Here is a 20,717-nt window from a genome sequence, read left to right on the forward strand (position 1 = left end):
TTCCACCTTAGAGCAATCTTTATAATGGTTACCAGTCCTGCATTATATTCCACATGCAACAGAGAAATGTTGCTGAAGTTATTAAGCCACAGAAACACATATAAATCTCTAGGCTGTTAAATAATGAATCAAATTCACTATAATAAATCAAACCTTTTCCTCAGTGCAACGTTGTGTTGCATGTCTCAAAGTACAGCAGTGTTGATCTCCTACCTCTGATTTTGTAAACACTACAAAACCAGCAGAATGCTATTCAAGCTCTGAGATCACAGAATCTATTCTATTTTCTTTACTCAGTTTAGCCCAAAAGATCAGAAATCAAGCTGATAATTTCTCTTCATCTGTTATTCAACTTGCATGCTAACTTTCATAATGGAAATTCAGTTTCATATTTTAGGCTTGGATTTGTTTTGAGTTTTGGTTTTTTTTTTAATTTTCTATTAAGTCTTATTCCTCTTACCATTAATTTCATTAAACACACACCAGCACTATTAAGCTGCAGGAGCAAAATGTTGGTTTTCCTGTGTTGCTCTGGGATTTGTCATCAAGCCAAACTCACAGATGTTCCAATGAACACGCAGCATTTGGTCCATTTCTAGGATAAACATTGTAGTTTGCTTTATCCACACTGTCATGACCCTGGATAAGTGAGCAGCAAGATCAGCTAAGTCCCCTCACCTACTCTGTACTTTTGATAAGCTGACACAAAGCAGGAAGCAAAAGTGAAAGAGGCAAAATTAGGGAAAAAGGAAAAAAATTCTATGTGTTTTTCATGATTTTCATGCCTCATCCCAGAAGATTTTCTTCTTTGAATATTTATTGTTTTCCCTGTTGTGACAAGATGCATATTTTCTTACAAACAACAAGGCAGGTAGAAGCACTTAGAAGCAGGAAAAAGTGTGAAATTATATTTAGTAGCTGGGTAGAAATGAGATGATTGTGATGGCTCATAAGTGTGTGAATAACCCTCCCAGAATCCTCACGGGGTCTCACCAACTTCTGCTGTGCTCCTGAAAGATACTGGCCTATAAAAACTTAATAAGACAGAAAACTGGGAATTGGTATTTTGAAGGACTCTGACATAAAGAAAACAACACGTGCCTACATGAAGGAATCGCTCAGGAGCAATGAAGAGCCTGGTCCACAGAGATGTCAGCAACACAGGAGCTGCACATGAAAGTGTGTGAATCCAATAAAACCTGCGGGAACGCTGAACAGCTGGGAGGTGCCGATCACATGGGCTGTAAAACATGAGATGTGTGCATATTAACTATGAAAAATAACTTTTTACCCCCCCCAAAATCTATTAAAATATGCATCTCTCTAACGCTAGGGTAAGATCTTGGGTGTAGAGAGGTAGGTTCTTCATAAATGCCTGTCCCAGCCTAATTTCCCATGAAAAAAATTATGGCCCAACTGGCAGAAGTTCACTGTATTCTGAATGAGTACTTTGAGGGGGAATTTTTAAGAGACATGTTTTTAAGGGTTTTTTGTGAAAAGCACCAGTGTTTCAGTGCCATGATCACTCCAGCAGTTGATGCTACCCAAACAAAGATAAGTCAGAGTAAAATCACCCGTTCTGACAAGCGAGATGCCAGCAGTTTGTGGGGCCCAGCCTGTGCGTCTGCTGTAATTAAATTTGCACACAAATTGAAGCATGCAATGTTGCCATTTCTCTTAATGGAACAGACCTTCTGGACAGAACTTTCAGAGCCTGAGGTAGTCATCTCTGTTTTGATGAGTCTGTGGCATGCCACATCAATCTTTACTTAAAATTTTGCATGAGCTTCAGATATTTCTGTTTTACGGCACAGATTAGCAAAGAACATCCCATTATGTACAGCTGACTAATACAAATACCTTTTGCTACTTGTTATGCCAGTCATCCAGTCAGGTTATGAAGCAATAATAGGTCTTTTTAGAACAGGAAAAAGGCAGGAATCCTGTAAGATGACTATTTTCATTTTTCTTTGGGGTTTTAGGTGAAAGCCCTGAGGGAGGTTTCCTCCAGGTTTACTTCTGAGGCTCCTTTGCTTGGGCTGCCACTGTCTCTGCTCAGGGAGAGAGACACAGGAGAAGGGAAGATGTGGCAGGCAAGAGACAGCCTTGAGAAATCTGTGATGATCTGGCAGCCAAACCTCAGAGAGGAGAGGAAGAACTTCCTAGAGATGAGAAGGGGCTGGTACAATTCATAAAGTCCCTGACTAAGGCTAACCTTCAAGCAAGATCTGCATTTTTTTTGCCCAAAGTTCTGGCTGACTCAGGGTCCTGTCACAAGCCTTTTCTCCTCACTTTCCAAGAGGGACCTGCTGAAATGAAAATATTTAACCATGAAACCTGGTATCTTCTGCATGTCAAAATGACCCTTTAGATGATTCTGTCACCCACACATACCAATGGGATATTGCTATTCTGTGGAGTTAATTGTTGCCAAAAACATACACAAGCCCCCTCACTGTTCTTGCCTAATTAAGAAGCAGATGTTAGCTATGGTTCTATTTCTGACAGAGGCCAAATGTTCTATATGCAATTGGAAAGAAAAAAAAAACATATTAAAACCTCAACAAATTACTGAAGCTATGGATCCCAGCTTATTTCTTTCAAGAAGAGTGTAGCAGATCTGCTAAACAATTTATGAGCATGACAGTTTCATGAACTTTTGGCAGCTCCCATTTAGAAAAGACTGAAAAGAAAGTCTGCACACACAGTGTGCATTCATTTCATTGAATAATTTACAGTGTCTTGTGGTTTTTCCCCTGTTTATTCTATAAACTGAGCAAATTTCAGAAGAAGTACTATGCAATGAAATATATTCCTTTTGATAGTCACAGCTGTTAGGTGTATCTTTCTATTTGCTCTCTTTTTTCTATACCTGCTTTTATTGTGGCATTGCTGAAAAAAACCCCAGAATTTGATCAAGAGACTAAAGGAATCCCAGAAAGTTTTTTCAGTCTTGTTGATTAAAAAAAAAAAAAGAGAAAAGAAGTCTAGTCCAGGAAAATTATTACTCACAAGAAATAATCCATTCATAAGCTATAACGCATGCCTTCCTGTTTTAGTGGAAATACCCAGCATCAGCCTGTCTCCAGCACAAAGGAAGAAGGTGCAGAGATGAAATCTTGAGAAGCAGACAGGCAAATGCACAAGGCCAGACTGACTACAAAAACATGAGCAGAAATGCTGTTGCCTTAATCTAGTGCAAGTACAAGAGAAAGCCAAGAGTTATTTCAATTAGCACATGGAATAAAGCCCCAGTTTAACTGGGTAATTCAATGCCTATCTCTGATCCTAAAGCCAAGGGAGACTGTGTCACTCCTGCTTCCATTCTCATCCAGAAGAGTTAGGAATATAGGAATATTTTTTACATGGCACATTAAACTGAAAATTCTGCAAAACAAAATTTTAAGGCTACACGGCACACAAAATGAATAAAAGACAGAATTAAATGTGTGTGATTACACAATGTTAATTAGAGATGCTGGAATAGGGATCCTTGACTTCCCTGGATGATTTGTAGGGTGCTCTATTGACTTCCTCCCCTTTTTACAACTCCAAATGCTTACTGAGTAAATCTAGACCCGTATATGATATTTTCTTTCAATTTAGAACAATACAACTGAACCATTGTCACTCAAGACAGATACACACAAGATCTCTCAACCTCTGAGAATAGATTTTCATCCCTAATCAGCATCTGCACATTTGAAAAGTATCCTGAGTAAACCACAGCCCCAGCATAGGAACTGTTTACTTTTAAAACGCATTTGAATTACTTCACTCCTGTAATGAACTACACTAAACTTACTAGGAAAAGATTAGTCAGAGAGCTGTTTCTGAAAAAATTATATCAAAAATCAGGGCAAGGGAACAAAGACCAAATTAAACTTTATATCAAGAACATTTACTTAAATATGTTGTTGAATACATTATTTGGCAACTTGAATTAATTATTCTAGCTTGTTAGAGAAAAGGCTGAAGAGAGTATCTTCATGTTAGATACTTTAACCAAGCCAACAACTTCATTAAAAATTTGCTGAAAAATTCAGCAATCAATTCAGAGAAACGGGTTTAAGTACATTAAGCATAATACAAAAGTGACACTACAATGATTGTGCAAGACTTATTCACAGATACAGAATCAAACCAGGGCCAGGCTGATGGACATTCTATGCTGCTCCAGGAAAAAAAATGACTATGAACAGAGTGTCTGCCTACATGTTTAATCAATAGTACTGCTGCTGTAATTCTGAGAGTGTATCAGCACTGAAAAGTCTCTGTGTTTAAAAATAAACTAAATTAATCTGCAATCATGACATTGCTAAAGAGGCTGAAATAAGAGGAATGGCTAAGTGTGGTGGCTTACTTGCAGGATTTAGGCATGAAATTAATATTTTCTTGGAGTTCACTGTGTGTATTATAATGATGAATTTAAGGAGGATGTGTAAAGAGAGGCATAGATTTTATGATTGTTCCCAGCTTCCTCATTTTGAGAAATGGTTCTAGAATGTTTTTCTTAGGCTACCACTGATTGTTTACCAAGTGTTCTTTTGTACAGGCTGTGACAGCTACAGTGGGAGAAACAGCTGATGCTCTCAAGGTAATTGTTCATGCTGGATAACACCTTATCCATGTCTAGGAGTATTTATTTCAGGAGAGGCTCTGAAGATTTGGGAGTTATTCAGCCTGAGTAAGGATAAGCAAGCTTCTAAGGAGATGTGCAACACATTTATGATGAGATTTACCCTAGAGCTTTTTTTTAAAAAATAAAGTGACTGCATTTTTATTCAAAAGGGTTTGTAGTAAACCCTAAGATATGTATCTCCAAGAGGGAATTTAAATGAAAAGCAGAGTGCCTGATGGAAAAAACGTGATAGTTGCAGTTCCAGAGGGTCTGATATAAAACAAGATACAATGAAAGGAGGAAATAGAGGAAGCACTAATAGGTAATGCACTGAGAGTGACAACAGAGGCAGAGTAGAAATGAAAGTACAGTCATGTGGTGTTATGGGGGAGGATGACAAATCTCATCTCAAAATGCACTTCAGCTAATTTTAGAAAAACAAAGAAAAATCATAACATCAAGTATGGTCACAATACTAAGAAGAAAACTCATGGATCTTCCATGAGGTTTCAAGTCTTTATATATCCTTCTTTATATCCAAATACCACACATGCAGTTAAGCATGTTCATCTAAGGCCTTACTTGCAAAGAAAATTATTTTGATGTAGTAGCAAATTTTATATTTATTAATGACTCAGTTTTCCTTATCTATTACTCCACAAAACTGACCCTGGTCCTCACTGAATGAATTTCTGACATTTAAACTGTGAACTAAAAGTTTCTATGGGACAGGGCAGAAATATGAACCTGTGAAATATTTTATTGCAGACAACAAACAGCCATGAGATTTCTTAAGCACAAAGATTCCTTTTCCCCCCACCACAAGCACTCACAAATGAAAACAAAATTCTGCAGCTCTAGAGCAGAGAAAATGTGGAACAAAGAGTCCAGAATACAAAAATATAATTTCCTTTTCATGCACTAATATACACATTTACCACACATAGATTTTAGAATTACTTTAAATATAATAAATATGAAATTGTGCAGTTTTTTTGGTTTTTAAAAAAAATATTCTGTCAATGAAGAGATGCTTAATATTAGGAGGCACATTAATCTGTGAGCCTTTAGGCTGATGAGGATACAGCCACAGTGGGGCAGTCAAGGACAAGATACAGGATTTGCCTCTAGAGCACTTCCAAAAGCACAAGGAAAAGATCAAATATTTTAGATACTAAGGGCAAAATCCCACAGCGCTTAGTCAGGCAAAACTCCCATTGGCCTCAACAGGAGTTTTGCCTGAGTAAGTACTGAGCAAAGGCTGTGATGTCTGACCTAGATTTATCAGAGTCACACCAATCTAACACGCTTTTCAGACAGATGGGCACCGTGCCGCAATATTCCTGCGACATTCTGCTTAAAGGGAAACACAGAAACTGCAAACTGTGAATCGTCCTCCCCTGCCAATCCCCCCTTATAGTGAAGGGAAGAACTCACAGCTGGGCAAGAAGCTGCTCTCCTGAAAATCTGCCAAAGAGCAAGACTAAAAAAGAATGGAAGGAACTAAAAGTTTGCCATTGCAAAGTTTTGAAAATCTGATAGGAAAGTGCACAAGAGAGATTCCCAAGGGCTTGTGTATGACTGAAGATAATCTAACTTTCATTCTTGTAAGCAAGCAGGAAACAGTGAAAAACTTCTCACTGTGGTTGTCCTTTTGATTTAGGGGATCACAATTCCCACACGGTCAGTGGAAATTCCTCCGGTTGATTTCACTGGGGATTAATTTGGGTGAATAACTAGGTCAGTCTTGTTCCCCAGTTAATATTTCTGTTACAGAAATATGAAAGTAGATTAAGTTTAACACGTGTCCACCTTGCTTCAGAAACTTCCTTATGTAATTACAGAATCCCATTTACAACAACTTTGATATTATGTACAGGAGAAATATTAGAATTAGTATCAAAGTGAGTAGAAAAATTCATCAGCATGTGAGACCTGCTTTTTTTTTTTACTTCCTTCTTCTAGCTGAAGTGGATACCAAAACCTCGATACAACAGCAATCAGGGCAAGGGTTCCCTCAGGAGAGCAAAGGAGAGATGATGAAACATCAGTACTGCACATCTAAAGACAAAAGCAAAAATCATACTAGGCTAGAACTCCCCCCTTTCATATTTCACTGGATCTACCCTTTGCCAGATTCTTCATATAAAGAGTAGTTGAGCAATATGGAAAAATATTCCTTTTTTATCTGTGAACTCTTCCATCATTAATGTATCCTAAACCCTCCCAGATGTGCAATATTACCCAGAGAAGCAGGCAGAATCATAGAATAATTTAGTTTGGAAAATACCTCTAAGTTCATCAAGTCCACTCATCACTGTGTTCAGCACTAAAAAACATCCCTAAGTACCACATCCACAGATCTTTTAAACACCTGCAGGGATGGTGACTCAATATATCCATAATGCTGATATTTGCCCACTTGCTCTCTTCACATGACTAAATGAAAAAAAAAAGAAATCCTGACTTGCTCTCTTCACTTAAGTAAAAGAAGAAAAAGAACCTTGGTTTTCCCCAGACTTATGTTTTGAAGACTGGGAATCAGAATTCCAGGCTAAATCAATTAGGATCAAGTCCTTGCTAAATCAACAGAATTTGTTTGCTTTGTTATAATTTGTTTTCATGGAGCATGAACATAAATAACGTCTCTGCAACTGTAATGCCTCTTTCTCATTTGATAAATTTCAAATTGATGACAGTCATAAAGAAACACAAGCCTAGTCAGTCCCATGCAAATACAATGTAGGGTAATTCTCCAGGAACCAGTCAGAAAACCCTCCACCTCTTAAAAGACAGTGCAACCATATGTCAGATCTTTAGCACAGGAATTCCCAATTCTGAAAAATAAACAGGATTTCATCACAATCTAGCAGTGCTGCTGAGACTTTTCCATCTCTTCCAGGGTCATAACTCTTTGCTCTCCAGTTGACACAGCCAGTTCAGTGCAACCCACACCACAGCAGGGGAAATGAGACAGAAACATAAATGATCTACAGCAGCTGAAGACACAGGATGAGTCTCCTCCTCTCCAAACTCCTTGCATGTGAGCTTTGAAATATGCACCTGAACTGTGCTTGACCAACTGACTGCTTTTAAACAACCAAGTCCAACAGGTTTTGTTGTTTGTTTTTTTTTTTCACTAGAGTCAAGAATTCATTTAATTATACTCGTGGACATAATGCATCCCGCTGTGTAATGTGTCAGGATTTAATTATGAAGCTTTACAAAAGCCTGGTGAAGCCAAGTACTTCAAATTTTCAACCCAGAAGTTTTATATGCCTGTATGCATAGTAGTTACTTTTTACAGTGGTATTTAATGTGGCTCATAAATTCCCACTGAGAGTGGTACAAGAAACGAAAACAAAAAATCATCCAGATATTATTTCCTTTCCCCTACCAATAACTAAATAAAGGAGTTAGAGCTGAGCTGTTTGGCTCACTGGAGCTGAATGGTTTTCTTTTCTCAGTGAATTACTTACCTCTTGTAAGCACACAGCAAACAGATTTTATAATAGTTTCTGAACTCATCTTTGAAAGGTGCCAGTAGTTTTTATGGAGAGAGAAATAAATAACACCTACATGAATAAGATACATTCTTTTTCAAGGCTTTCAAGAGATTGTCCTGCTTGTTCTATATATCAAAATACCATAACCTATGGGAATTACTGTCAGCTGACATGCTACTGAAAGCAACTGCTTTGACCTTAATGGAGTGCCTTGAAGCTCATTAAACAGTGTACAGGACCTGTGCATAGTGCAGGTGTGTTCCAGCACAGGAAAGGTACTTTATGATTTACTGCACCTTGGTTGATACATTGAATACTAAAATCCTAAGTAAATTGTGATCCTTCATCTGCAATAAACAAAACAGACATTCAAGATTACATTCATTCACAGAATTAGAAACAGAGCAATAACTTTGGTTTTGTGCCAGTAGACCTACTTTTTTACTCTTAAGTGTGAATAGTATTGCTCTGAATGAATAAAGATCTCACTAAAAATGTGCAAGCATCTTCTGCATGTTTACAATAACTTCTTCAATTGTACTTTGAAAATGGCAATTCTCATTAAAATTATAACTGCATGCAATCAAATCCATACGGGGATAAAACCCCAGCTGTGTCTGAAATTAGGTTAATATTCTGAAAATTGTTAGCTTAAAAAAAAATCTACTAACAGTATGAGGGATCAAAACCAAAGTGAAAGCTCACAGTATGCAGTGCATGTATACACATACATGAAGTGCACTGCTTACATTTACTGGGCTGGTTTCCAAGGAGAAGAGAGTGCACAGACCATTTTTCAAGGTTTCCATGCCCAGCTGACAGGTCAGTAACTTTGGTGCCTTGGCCAGCCCCATGTCTTTTCAAAAACACCACCTGTAGCTTTCTGAGATTCATAATCCTCTTTAAACTCTTCAGAAATTACTTGCCAATGCCTTGACTTTTTCCACCTCCTCTGTCCTTGCACAGCTATTAAGATTTGCTCAGAGATGTAACATTGCCTCTTTGTATGGATTGCATACAGGCAAGTTTTGAATCTTACACCAAAGACACACTTTACACTGTGACTCTCTTTGAAGGGAAAAAAATGCAATCATTTTCAGGGTTAAATGTCACAAACAGATTCATCAATTATTAACATACAAAGATCTCCAAGAGCACCAGCACTACAGATCTGTACGTAGTTCATTCTCAATCCTATGAAACATCTGTTAATAAAAACACTGAGAAATGTTCAGAGTGTCAGCCTGAGAAACAGCAAAAGCACATACATGTAGAGCTCAAAACTCAAATTTGTTCATATGAAAATGGGAGGAGCCAGAGAGACAAAAAGCTGAAATCCAAGCCAAAAGAAAGGCAGAGCCTGGAAATTGTTGAAGGCAGCATCCTTTAGATTGATTACACTACAATGTATTTTGTATTTTGAAATTAAATTGGATTACAATGAATGATGGATGTTGCTTTGAAAGCCACATTAGGTATGAAGTACAAAATACCATCTTTTTTACAGCCAAAATCTGAGGACAAACTTGTGTTGAATTCATCAACATCATAATTTTGGGAATGAAAAAGTGAAACACAAATTTCCAACTGCATTTCTCTGCCAAACACATATCTGGAGTTCCTACTTGGAGTGGTGTGGAAGATAAAAGCAGGGATGAGATTAAGTTTTATAATTAAATTCAACCATTAAGCTTCTTTTTAATTTCTGCACATCTAAATGCAAATTTGCATGCTTTTTTGTATGCATTCTCAGAACTCCAGTGACTGTGAAAGTGAGTACCCACAGAAGTACAAGGTTTAACAAAACATGGAGAGAGTTTAATTTTATATTTATGTTTCATTCCTGTCCTAGGACCTTTCTCCTATGGGTCTATTTGTCGTGGTCTTTTATAGCCTATTTATTTCTATTACTATATTTATTACTAATTACTAAATTTACTACTAAATTTACTAAATTTAAGGAGGGCTAAATAAACCAGAAAACCTCTTAGATGAACTTGGGATCACAGCTGGATAAAAGCTGAAGAGAGAAGTTGAAAATGAATGTTTCCAAATGTTTAAATTTTGTCACAGACATATTTTCATCTTCAGGGGTCGCTACAAACAACCCAAGTAAATGGCAAGCACCACACCCTGCACTGAATTGCTCAGTTTTAAACTACATTAAAAACTTACTTTTAAACACACAGCAGGTAATTAAAAGTCATCACACCTCACACTGGTACAGCTCAAATATGCAACTTTTTCCAGGACATTCCTTCACCTGTTGGCTACTTGTCCTTGAGTATGGGCACATGCAGAGTCTCCAGGCATCCTCTGAGAGCAGGGAATGGATCCAGCTGGAGCTGGCGCTCAGGGAAAGGTGGCTCATCTCACTACCAGAGGACAGGAATCCCATCACACACTTTAAAACCAGTTACTGCAATCCTCACACCGGGCACAGGCTGGGCACCTCAGCACAGCTCTTGTTAACTTGCTTCCTGCTCACATTCTGAGATAATAACTCGCTACTTCAAAATACTGATGTGTGTGCCAGAGTCCCACCAGAGTAACTCCTACTGCTGCACTGCAGCTGAAAGCAAACCTTTGCCCTCGGCAGGGTGGTGCCCAGCAAAGAGCAGGGACCTGCAGTGTCTGGGGACTGGCAGCAGCAGCCAGCAGCTGGATTCCTGCACAAGAACACAATAATCCTGATGAGGCAAGATGGCACCAAGTGACCTATCCAAAGCCAACCCCTGGGGGATCCAACTGAGGTCTGTAGCTCTCGTCTGGCAAATAATATTATTGTCTCACACAGTAGCCTTGGAAGGATATTTTATTTTTTTAATATCCAGTCTAAACCTCCCCTGGAGCAACTTTTCTCTCATTCTGTCACTCATTACCAGGAGCAGAGGCAGAACCCCACCTGGTTCCTTTCAGGGAGCAATAAGGTTCCTCCTGAGCCTCCTTTTCTCCAGGCTAAGGCCCCCAGCTCCCTCAGCCCCTCCTCATCAGACTGGTGCTCCAGACCCTTCATGTCATGTCACACACAAAGAGCTGACCCCATTTATGCTCAATCTTAGGTCACCAATGAGTTTTCAAGAAAACAGGTTAATGCAGACCTTTGCAGCTTCTTTTTTTTCAATGGTTGCCAATAACCAATTTAGGGTCCATGATTAACCTTAAAGTAAAAATCTAGGCAATATGCTTGCAATAGCACAGACATTGTTCAGAAACTATTGCTTAACATCCCAAATTAATTGGAAAATCATTTGCATCTTGTTTTACTTTTCAGTAAATTAAACCTTCTCTCCCCAAACCTGTTACTTGTGTACCACTCAGGGAAATCTGGAAGTGTCTTGCAATGTGGAAAGTGTATATAACAAAGTCAAAAAATATGAATGCCTCATCCTGATCCCCCCCCCCAAATTTTGTTACTTGCTGATATTTATAAAGGTTACTGGCATCAGTCTTTGCTCCTCTGATGAATCTAATCAGTCTGAGATCTTCCTGGATTGGGGTATTTCACCCAACTGGCTTGAGAAGAATCAGAATGATAAAGTTTACAAAGTGATTCAGGAAATATAATGCAATAAATAAATTCTCTAACTACTATTATGGAAAGAAGAAAATATTTCATGTAGTAAGGCTGAATGAATGAATTCAGAATGGATTCAGAAATAAAGCTGATAAAAAAAAATCTACAATACATTTCTTTACCATATAATTCCATTTGTAGCAGCTTTTTGTCTTGATAAAAAATAAGATTTAATGCAGACTATTAAGGTGCCACCTGTAAGAGAAATACCAGTTTAGTCCTTTTTGCAGTGGTGCCACAAATTTTGTTCTGATTATAAATATTTTGCTGCCTGTAAAGAGTTGTTCTGGAGCCATGTGGCTCCTTTTGAAACACATGTGAACCCTGACTATGTTTTAAATGAAATGAATCTACAGCATCCAACACAGTCTATCTAAAAGCAGGGATGCAAGAGCCTAGATGTCCTCTGTATTGACAGAAATGCTTGTTTATATAACAGAAGTGTCTTTTTATGACTAACTGTTGCCTTGGAAACCACTACTAAAAATGAAAGTTTTGTCTCCAAAGGCAAAACCCACATAGTACTCAATTATCCCAAAGTTTGCCTTATCTTTTCCTGATCAATCTGGAACACAAAGATTTGGATCAAATGTTCCTGGCTTTTAATTCCTCCTTCCTATTCTAAAATGAAAACTTGCTGTAAATTTTTTGATTCCAGGTAACAAACAGGTATTAATATTTTATTTCCTAAAAACCCTCTCATCAAAGACATATTTACATCCTTTGTCTCAATAGGCTGGAAGACAAAAAACCAGCACATTCACACAATAATTGACCACTGCATCATAGATCTACAGGTCTATTTTTGGCTTACAGTGTATTGTAGATAATTTTCAAAGAAAACAACCAATTGTACCATTCAGTTTTTGACACCAGGACTAAGACAAAAAGGGGAAGACAAAAGAATCAGTTTCCTCTGAGCACTGACAGTGCTGTGCTGGGAGATGTGAGGCTAAAAATACCACTGTTCAATATGCAGACCCACTCCATGGGTTTCTTGCAGTTACAGGTACGGGGCTGTTATCAATAAAAATCTCTGTGGAGAGGAAACATGAATTCTAAAAGCACCAGAATCTTTGAGAGAACAGAGGGTTTAACCTTCACATGTTGGAAACACGGTATGGAACTAAAGACATGCTGTAAAATCCTCTAGTAATACACATGGCCTGCTGTTGGGAAGATGTTCATGAGGGGTAAAAAGGTCAGAGCCAAAATGATGGGCAGTGAGAGCTCCAAGAGGATTTGGCACCCAATGTGGGCTTCTAGTCCGCATTTCTGTTACCATGAAAGCCTTCCCTGAGTCCTCCACAGCCATTGTGACAAATCTTTCATTCTTTGTGTCCCCACCCAATTTTGGTCAGAGTTGTGCTGAGTCCTTTTGAAAACTGTCAGGGCTTTTGACTTCCTGCTGAGTGTTCCTACAGAGAAATCTGCTGGACTTGCTGGAGGGGAACAAGACCCTGAGGATGGAGCCCATGGAAGTCAAGAGCATCCCACAGAAATCTGGCTATCCCCAGCTCATGCAGAGTGAGTGTAACAGAACATGGAGTGCAGCTGTCAGTGCCCTCAGGACTCCCCAGGGACCAGAGGTGACAGAAAGAACTGGGCAGGCTCTGCCTCAGTGACTGAAACAGTCAGTGTGTGAGGAGCCACTTGCAAGGACAGGAAAGCTGCAGTTGAAGGAATAAATGATTTGAAATGCTTTTCATTTCCCTTATACCTGACTCTGTCGCTTTGAATTCTTCCCATTTACAAATTTTTAGTTCATGTCATAATGGTACACACCATTTTCCCACCTAAGTTTCAATGCTTTTTCATCTTCTTTGCGGGGTTCAGGCTTGAAACAGACTCACCTCGGATGCCTGGCTGACACAGGGACCTGCCACTGGCCATCAGCATCTGTGAAACCCCTCCTGCTGGATGCTCTAGGTACCTGCTCAGCAGCTCTTGGTAGTTCAGCACCTGGCTGCAGCCTTGGCAGGCTGGAGCAGTGGCTCTGAGCACTTGTGAGTTCTACACCTACAACAGCCTCACGTTACACAGCTGGGTGTGTGAGCTGACAGAAAAACAGGGAGCATTTCAACAAAGCCTGTTCTACGTTTCAAGGAAGTCCTTCAGCACAGATAAAGGAAAAAAGGAATATGTAATTTTTTTTTCCACAATGTAGGACTTCCTAAAAGCAGCTCTAGCCATGATGAAGAGGCGAGGCACTAACTACTCCGTAAAACTAATTGTTCTGTGTCAGTATCCAGCAGAAAATTAGAGGATAAATAATAGCTGAAAGCCTCTGATTATCATTTGGTGTCTTTCCTGAGGCTCCCTGGGAGAGGAGGGGCTGCCTGGCCATTCCCAGTGCCTCTCCCCAGCCGGGCCCATGAGCCTGGGCTCAGAGCTGAGACTGTCACTGGACTCCTGTCACTGGGGCACTTGGTGTCAGCTGAGCAATCAGTGAGGCTCAGCCCTCATGTTAAGCTGCAGCAGTGTTTATTTTCCCTTTCAAGCGTCTTACAAGCAAAACAGGTTTTGAGAGCCAAATGAAGGAAATCTCTGCTATAAAATAAAATCTGGGGTCTTTTTTTTCCCCAGCTTGCATATTAAAACCAATAGAAAACTTTGCAAACTGACTTGTTTTCCTCTAAGTCAGCTGGCAGTTCTGTATAGAACTTCTAAGAAATGGAAGTTGCAGCAAAATTATCAGAACACCTCTATTTAGGCCTAAACGAAAAGTAAATATATATTCTACATCTATAAATATATAAGATCTATAATCCCATTACAATATCTGCATTGAATTCAGTAGATGCACAGCAATACTTCCTGCAGTACAGAGAAATTAGATGAGTTCCTTATTTTGGCCATACATCACTTTTAAAGTGAAACAGAAAAAAAAAGGCTGAAATAAATTATTTAATGTTCATTTATCTTCTCTATTACAATTCTGTCACTGTGCCCTATCATGGGAATAAATTCTGCACATTTTGTGAGAGTAGTAATGAGAAAGCACTCTGCCTCCAAAACAGTTTTAGTTTAAATGATAGATATGAAAGTTACTAAAAAAATCAGCTTGCAATTAGCTGATGTGATAATAATTGGAACTGAAATGTAATTTGGTATCAGGAAAAAATGGTGTATTGGGACTTGTCATTTGAACAAACTTCTTCATGTTCAAAAATTTTTCACTTCACTGGAACCCACCTAACAGCACCACAAACCAAAAACCCCACCACAGCTCCCCTCACCCAAATCCCATTTGCCATTGAAACAGTTTATTTTCATTACATAAGGAATTACGTATTAATAAACTGAGACCAAAACCATGCAAGGAAGGTCCTACATGTTCTGCTAGAAAGTAAACTTCAGTGAAATAAAATTAAAATTCTAATTTATGAATGCAAGGCTTGACAGCATGCTTCCAACAGTGAAGCTGGTAAGATTCTCTCCTCTCCCATCTCTCTCTTTTACAAATATATCCTTATAAATGAACACAAATTGGCAGAAGAGGAAACAACATGGGAAAAGACCCTCCACAGCCAACAAAACCTCAAAGAAGAATGAGAAAGGTCTCCCACTTATACTTGCACATTTTCTTAAAACAAACTTTTGCCAAAATTTATTACACATCCCTTAGCCAAAAATCAAAACAACTTCCCTTAGCACTGCCAGTGTGTTTACTGAATCACATGGCTGAGAAGGGAACAAAGCCAATTCCAACTGCTCTTCCCATGGCACACATAAATCTGAAACTGGAATACAAGATGCACCAGGCAATCAGCTGTTCAAATTAGATAAGAAAACTCACACTTGTGGTGTAGGCGGCTTCGGGGTCATCCTCCAGCACCCGTGACAAGCCAAAATCTGAGACTTTGCACATGAGGTTGCTGTTGACCAGGATGTTCCGCGCTGCCAGGTCCCGGTGCACGTAGCCCATGTCCGACAGGTACTTCATGCCAGAGGCAATCCCCCGCAGCATTCCAACCAGCTGGATCACTGTGAAGTGCCCATCGTGCTTCTGCAAGGCAAGAAACAACACAGCTAGTTCCCATTTATTTCATTCCAGTGATATCAACCACAGCTCTTATTTAAAATACTTCTGTCACCAATCCAGCAAAGCTGCCCACTTACAAGATTGTTTTTTCAAGGACTTAAGTTGCTTGGTAGTGCATCCCATCACATCTCTCATTGTGCAGCTTATCCCCCCTTCCTCCACATTTTCACACATTTCACAATCTTCCTACTGACAATATTTAATTGCTTTCATACTTGGTTACCATGAAGATATTCTCCCAACACTATTTTTAGTACAAGAACGAGAAAGGACACAAGACTCTTCACCGATTATTCCATGGCCTCAGGAAACAAAGAAGCGTCTTTTCATTGTCTCAGCTTTGATTGTATGCATTGAGGTACTGCTGTTACCTCACTTTTAGGGTATTTTTTGGAAAAGGGTTTGTTTGTTAAAAAAAAAAAATCCCAAAATAACCTGAAAAAAGTTTGGAGCTTTAGTTCATGCTGCTCGTGCACCTAACACCTAATCTCTGAACACTAGATTAAAAAGAAGATTTGGGGTGGAATTCAGGGCTCATGTAGCTTTGAAAAAATCTTCCTGGCTGATTAAGGTTAAGCTCAAACCCATGAATGCATTAAACTGCTCAACACCTTCTGAAATCTATTGGAGTTGATCATGTAAATAAGAGTTATGCCATTAAATGTACTTTCCCAGCTGGGCAGCCTTGTTGGGCCTCAGTTTCTCCATCTGCAGCATCAAAGTTAACACTTCTTTATGTCCTGCATCAGACAGCTCCTGAATTATGTGGCAGTGGGGAGCTGCACAGAAATGTGATTAAAGGCTCTTTACCTTGTTCAGGCCTGCCCTATCTACCATTCACAGCAGACTGCTTGCAGGAGTATTTTTGTGACCTCAACTGGCAGACATTCAGCTTCTCATGGATTATTCAGTGACCCAGGATTTTTATGTTAGCAGGAACAGCCAAACGAAAACAACTCCTGCAAACAAGTTAACTTTTCATTTTCTCTTTCAACACTTTTAGCACTGGGTTACAGACAAGTTCTGATCAGCATTCAAGACACTTCTATTGCTTAGCTCATGCATTTAAGCAAGATGATTTTTGCAGGGGAGAAGCTTACAGGAAGTTCAGCAAATGCATTAGATTCAGCAAAGCAACAGGCTGAGCTATGCTTAGCTTTATCCCTGGTCAGTAAAGTGTTTCAGCATTCCCATAATGATTCAATGATTTGGGGCCTATATCCAGCTAGTCAGGATATGAACATTTAAAGACTACGACAAAAATCAGAAAGAAAATAAAGGAAGGTAAAAGGAAGATACCAACACACCTTGTCAGCTAGACCACCTCACTGTCTTACTATGCTTCTCAGCAACACTTGTATTTAAGGAGCCATGCCAAGCACCACAGCCACCTCCCAAGAAAGCACATTTAATGAGGCTTCTTTGAAAACAGCTATTTACAACTGATTTAGAACAATTTCTTCCCCTTGAATGTGTCAGTGCCTTATGTCAGGGCAATAAAGCTTTTTGGTCTCTAAAATCTCCACAGCCAAGTGGAAGCAGCTCTCCCCAAGCCACACCCTGGTTGTCACCATCAAGGCCACCTATGATCAGCTGGCTCTGAAGGGGACACTCAGGTGAGGGCCAAGACACGACTTTAATGAGTCCCAAACTACCAGTCAGAGAGGTTTTAAATAAACTCATTCCATCCAGCAATTAAGCAAAGACAGACAAAAGATTATATTCTGAACTACTTGAAACTGCTTCCTGTAAAGGAGGGACAGGAATTCTAGCCAATATTTTTGTAATGAGGCCACATAGGATTTCTGGGTTTGCCTGTATTTACTAATTCTAATTGTTCAATTGATTAAAAAATTATGAAGCTGGCTGCCAACAGTTAATATTCTTCACACTTACCATGTCCAGATTACATTTTTCAGCTATTCAGCTTAATTCAGTAGAATTAAGATTTGGAACAAAGTGCCAGCACCTGACTTATTATAAAATGACCATTCAAGCCCTCCTCTACCCCCACAAAAAACCACCGAAATAACCAACCCTCAAACCTCTAGATTTTACCTCTTCCTAATCCTCCTTAACAGCTCCATTTTTTCAACAAACCTCAGAGTCATCTGCAGCACCTCCCTTAACCTTTTCTCGTCTTGGATTGCAAGCATTCATTCCTTCCTTTTTTAATTTCTGCTCTTTCAAACCTAGACCATGCTTGGCTGGTTTTTCATAAAACATAACCTTTTGTCTGTTCTTTCCAAGTCTCAATACCTGCCTTACCAGGACAGCTGTAATGCCTGAGTTTAAAACAATCTCATGCTTTTGCCATTCCCTCTGTCCTTCTTTCAAGTTTTTTTTTGGGCTTCTGCCTCGACACAAGAAGTTAAAGCTTCTTATCTTCACTGTTAAAGAAATGACAGACCTGCTAATGTACCAGCTGCAATTTTATTCCATTCTCCTTCTCCCTCTGTTTATTTCTCAGAATCCTCTATGGCATCTGTTCTGCTCTCTCTTTTCTCATGTTTGGTTTTATATTTTTTCACTGCCAGCCTTGCAGTTGGACCAACTACATTTTTACTGTCAGCAGAACAGTTTTTCTCAATCAAGTCTCTTTGTAATCATTTCTGCATCATTTTCCATGCCAGCTGTAACCCCTTACAATCTATAAATTGTTATTTTTCAATACATCAATTATTTTTTTTTTATCTAAGCTGATCAGGATACGGACTATGAGCTATATTTAACCTTTGGAAATTTCAGCTAGGTTGATGAAATTATAGCAGGTAGAATCTGGCCTCATATTTTCAGCATTTTTTTAGCCCCCAGGTACAATCCTTTGGCAACTTTGCACTCTCTTGTTTCATTCACTTGGCATACAGGGAAATAAAACACTTATCTGACTGACAGGATGGTTGTTACCCAGGGCTTTATTCTGATTCCTATAGCTTGGATTTGAAATATGTTTTTGATAGGATTCCCACTGGGCTGTTAAGGGTGTTAATCAATACTGGCAGCAATTCAGACCTCAGTGGACTCACCACATTTACCCTATCATTCCATTAAATTTTAATCAAGCCTTGATGGCTTTGCTAAATAAACTTTTCTCAACAGCTGGGTATAGATGCAGTATCTGACTAGTTGTTCTTGCATTTATGCAGCCTTTACAGATGTCCTGAACAGTGATTTTTATTCAGCTACAGTTTATTTTTGAGAACCTTGAGAAAGTGAAATATTCTCCTTGTGTTACAGACCTTTCATGAGCACTAACACATAATGGGCTGCTGAAGAGGTTCAGTAACTGTAGGGGAGGAAGGAGGATATCCAGAGTTTCTCTCATTGCCTTTTGCCCTCCAGTTTTCAGCTCCAGTGCCCAGTTCAGTGCTTTCAACAAGCCCATGGAATTTTTGTTCTTCAGAAGGTTTTTTCCATTTCACTCCCCAGTAACCTTTTGGAGGGGTGGCCATTGGATTTTTCTGTATTTCTTCTGGAGTTCCATTTATTCCAAAACCCACTTATTTATTTGCCAAATGATTCAGAACACTTCCAGGCCTTTATCTTCTGTGCAGGTCTAAAAATTTTCCTGCAGATTATTTAGATCTCATTTTAGATGGAGAACAGCACTGAAAATGGTGTGTTTGTGTCTAACTTAGATCATATTCACCACTGACAGTTCCTAATGGTCACTGGGTGAAAGATGCAGGTTTTGCTATGCATTTATTGTCACAGTTTTACTGTGCAAAGTAAATGGTAGAACTTTGTCAAGTTAAATCTCCCAAAATTCAAGTTGAAGCTTGGTATTTCTTGGAAGTGTAACTCATACTTCAAACTATCATGTGAATCACACTGAAGTTTATATTTTTGGTACTAAATAGGGTCAGCTTATAATTTCTTCTTCATTCAACTGTTGACAGAGTTCCGTGCAGTCTTGATTATTATTAATAGATTCCATTAATTCAATTTAATATAATTACTTTAGTTTATTTTAAATGCTAATGAGTAATCCTACTCAGAGTGCAGAAAAGCCCTACCCCATACTTCTTTCCATCCAAATTCCATTCCCTCCACACAGGATGTACCCAATGCACCAGAAATTTCATGAAGACCATATTTTTCTGGCTGCTCACCAAGATCTCATGTGAGAGAGTTTTAAAACCTTCCTGAAGCCAAAGTTTACAAGATCAGCTGCTTCTCCCACAGCCACAAAGCCTGAGCCCTGCTACAAAAGGAAACCAGATCTGTTTGACGGACTTAGTTCTTGACAAATCTGTGTTGGCTCACACTGTTATCTTTAAGATGCTTACACTTTGTTTGATAATTTGTTCCAGAAATCTTACAGCAGTTGACATTAAGCTGATTGGCCTGTAATTTCTTGGCTTCTTTTTTCCTCTCTTTCAAAAGACATTCAAAAAACCTTCACTTAAAAAAAGACACTGGTTCTGTTCTGATCTTCTGATTTCTCATTCTCGACAAATTCACAAAGAGCACACTGAGAGAGTCCACATTACCTTTTAAATTCTTTTTGCCTTCAAATAAAAGACAGTTTGTAAACAATTTCTTGATGCTTGGTACTAAGAATATCTATGGTATTTGATGTCTAAGCAACAATATCTACATATTAAAAATGCCCAGCATTTCTAAATGAACTTCTCACAGCAGCATCAGAAATGATGTTTTATACATCATTTAAGAGGATAAAACATTGCTTGAGAACAAATGCTAGCTCTGTAGCATCAGTGACAGATTCTCAGTGAAATCTTGGATCCCTTAAATACGTGCTGCTTACAATTTCATTAAGGGAATGCATTCTTTCAAATTCACTCTCTAATTGCACAATCTGATTTTGATTAAAAAAAAAAAAATAATAAAAAAAATTGTATCAGCAGTTTCCAGGTTTCCAGTGCAGGTTTTCTTTTTTACAGACTGATTTTTGAAAGCAAAATCCCACCTTTATCCTGCCAGGAAAGGAATATGCCTCTAATA

General features: G+C 38.8%; 1 protein-coding gene across 3 annotated transcripts in view; it reads right to left on the reverse strand.

Annotated features, from left to right (window-relative positions):
- LOC102113376 (ephrin type-A receptor 6) overlaps positions 1 to 20,717 on the reverse strand; it is a 385,909-nt gene that overhangs the window by 41,864 nt on the left and 323,328 nt on the right. For 2 of the 3 annotated variants that reach the window (XM_088052284.1, XM_014253507.2), the window contains one exon: positions 15,504 to 15,713. In XM_088052284.1, the coding sequence (XP_087908410.1) occupies positions 15,504 to 15,713 (210 nt within the window). Of the gene's footprint in view, positions 1 to 11,827; positions 11,900 to 15,503; positions 15,714 to 20,717 lie in introns of those variants that run through there. The other variant, XM_088052285.1, reaches the window with a different exon arrangement.

Source organism: Pseudopodoces humilis, chromosome 2 (genome assembly GCF_049639895.1).
Source record: "Pseudopodoces humilis isolate 2021_Gansu_Grassland_sample_001 chromosome 2, ASM4963989v1, whole genome shotgun sequence".
Classification (NCBI taxonomy): domain Eukaryota; kingdom Metazoa; phylum Chordata; class Aves; order Passeriformes; family Paridae; genus Pseudopodoces; species Pseudopodoces humilis.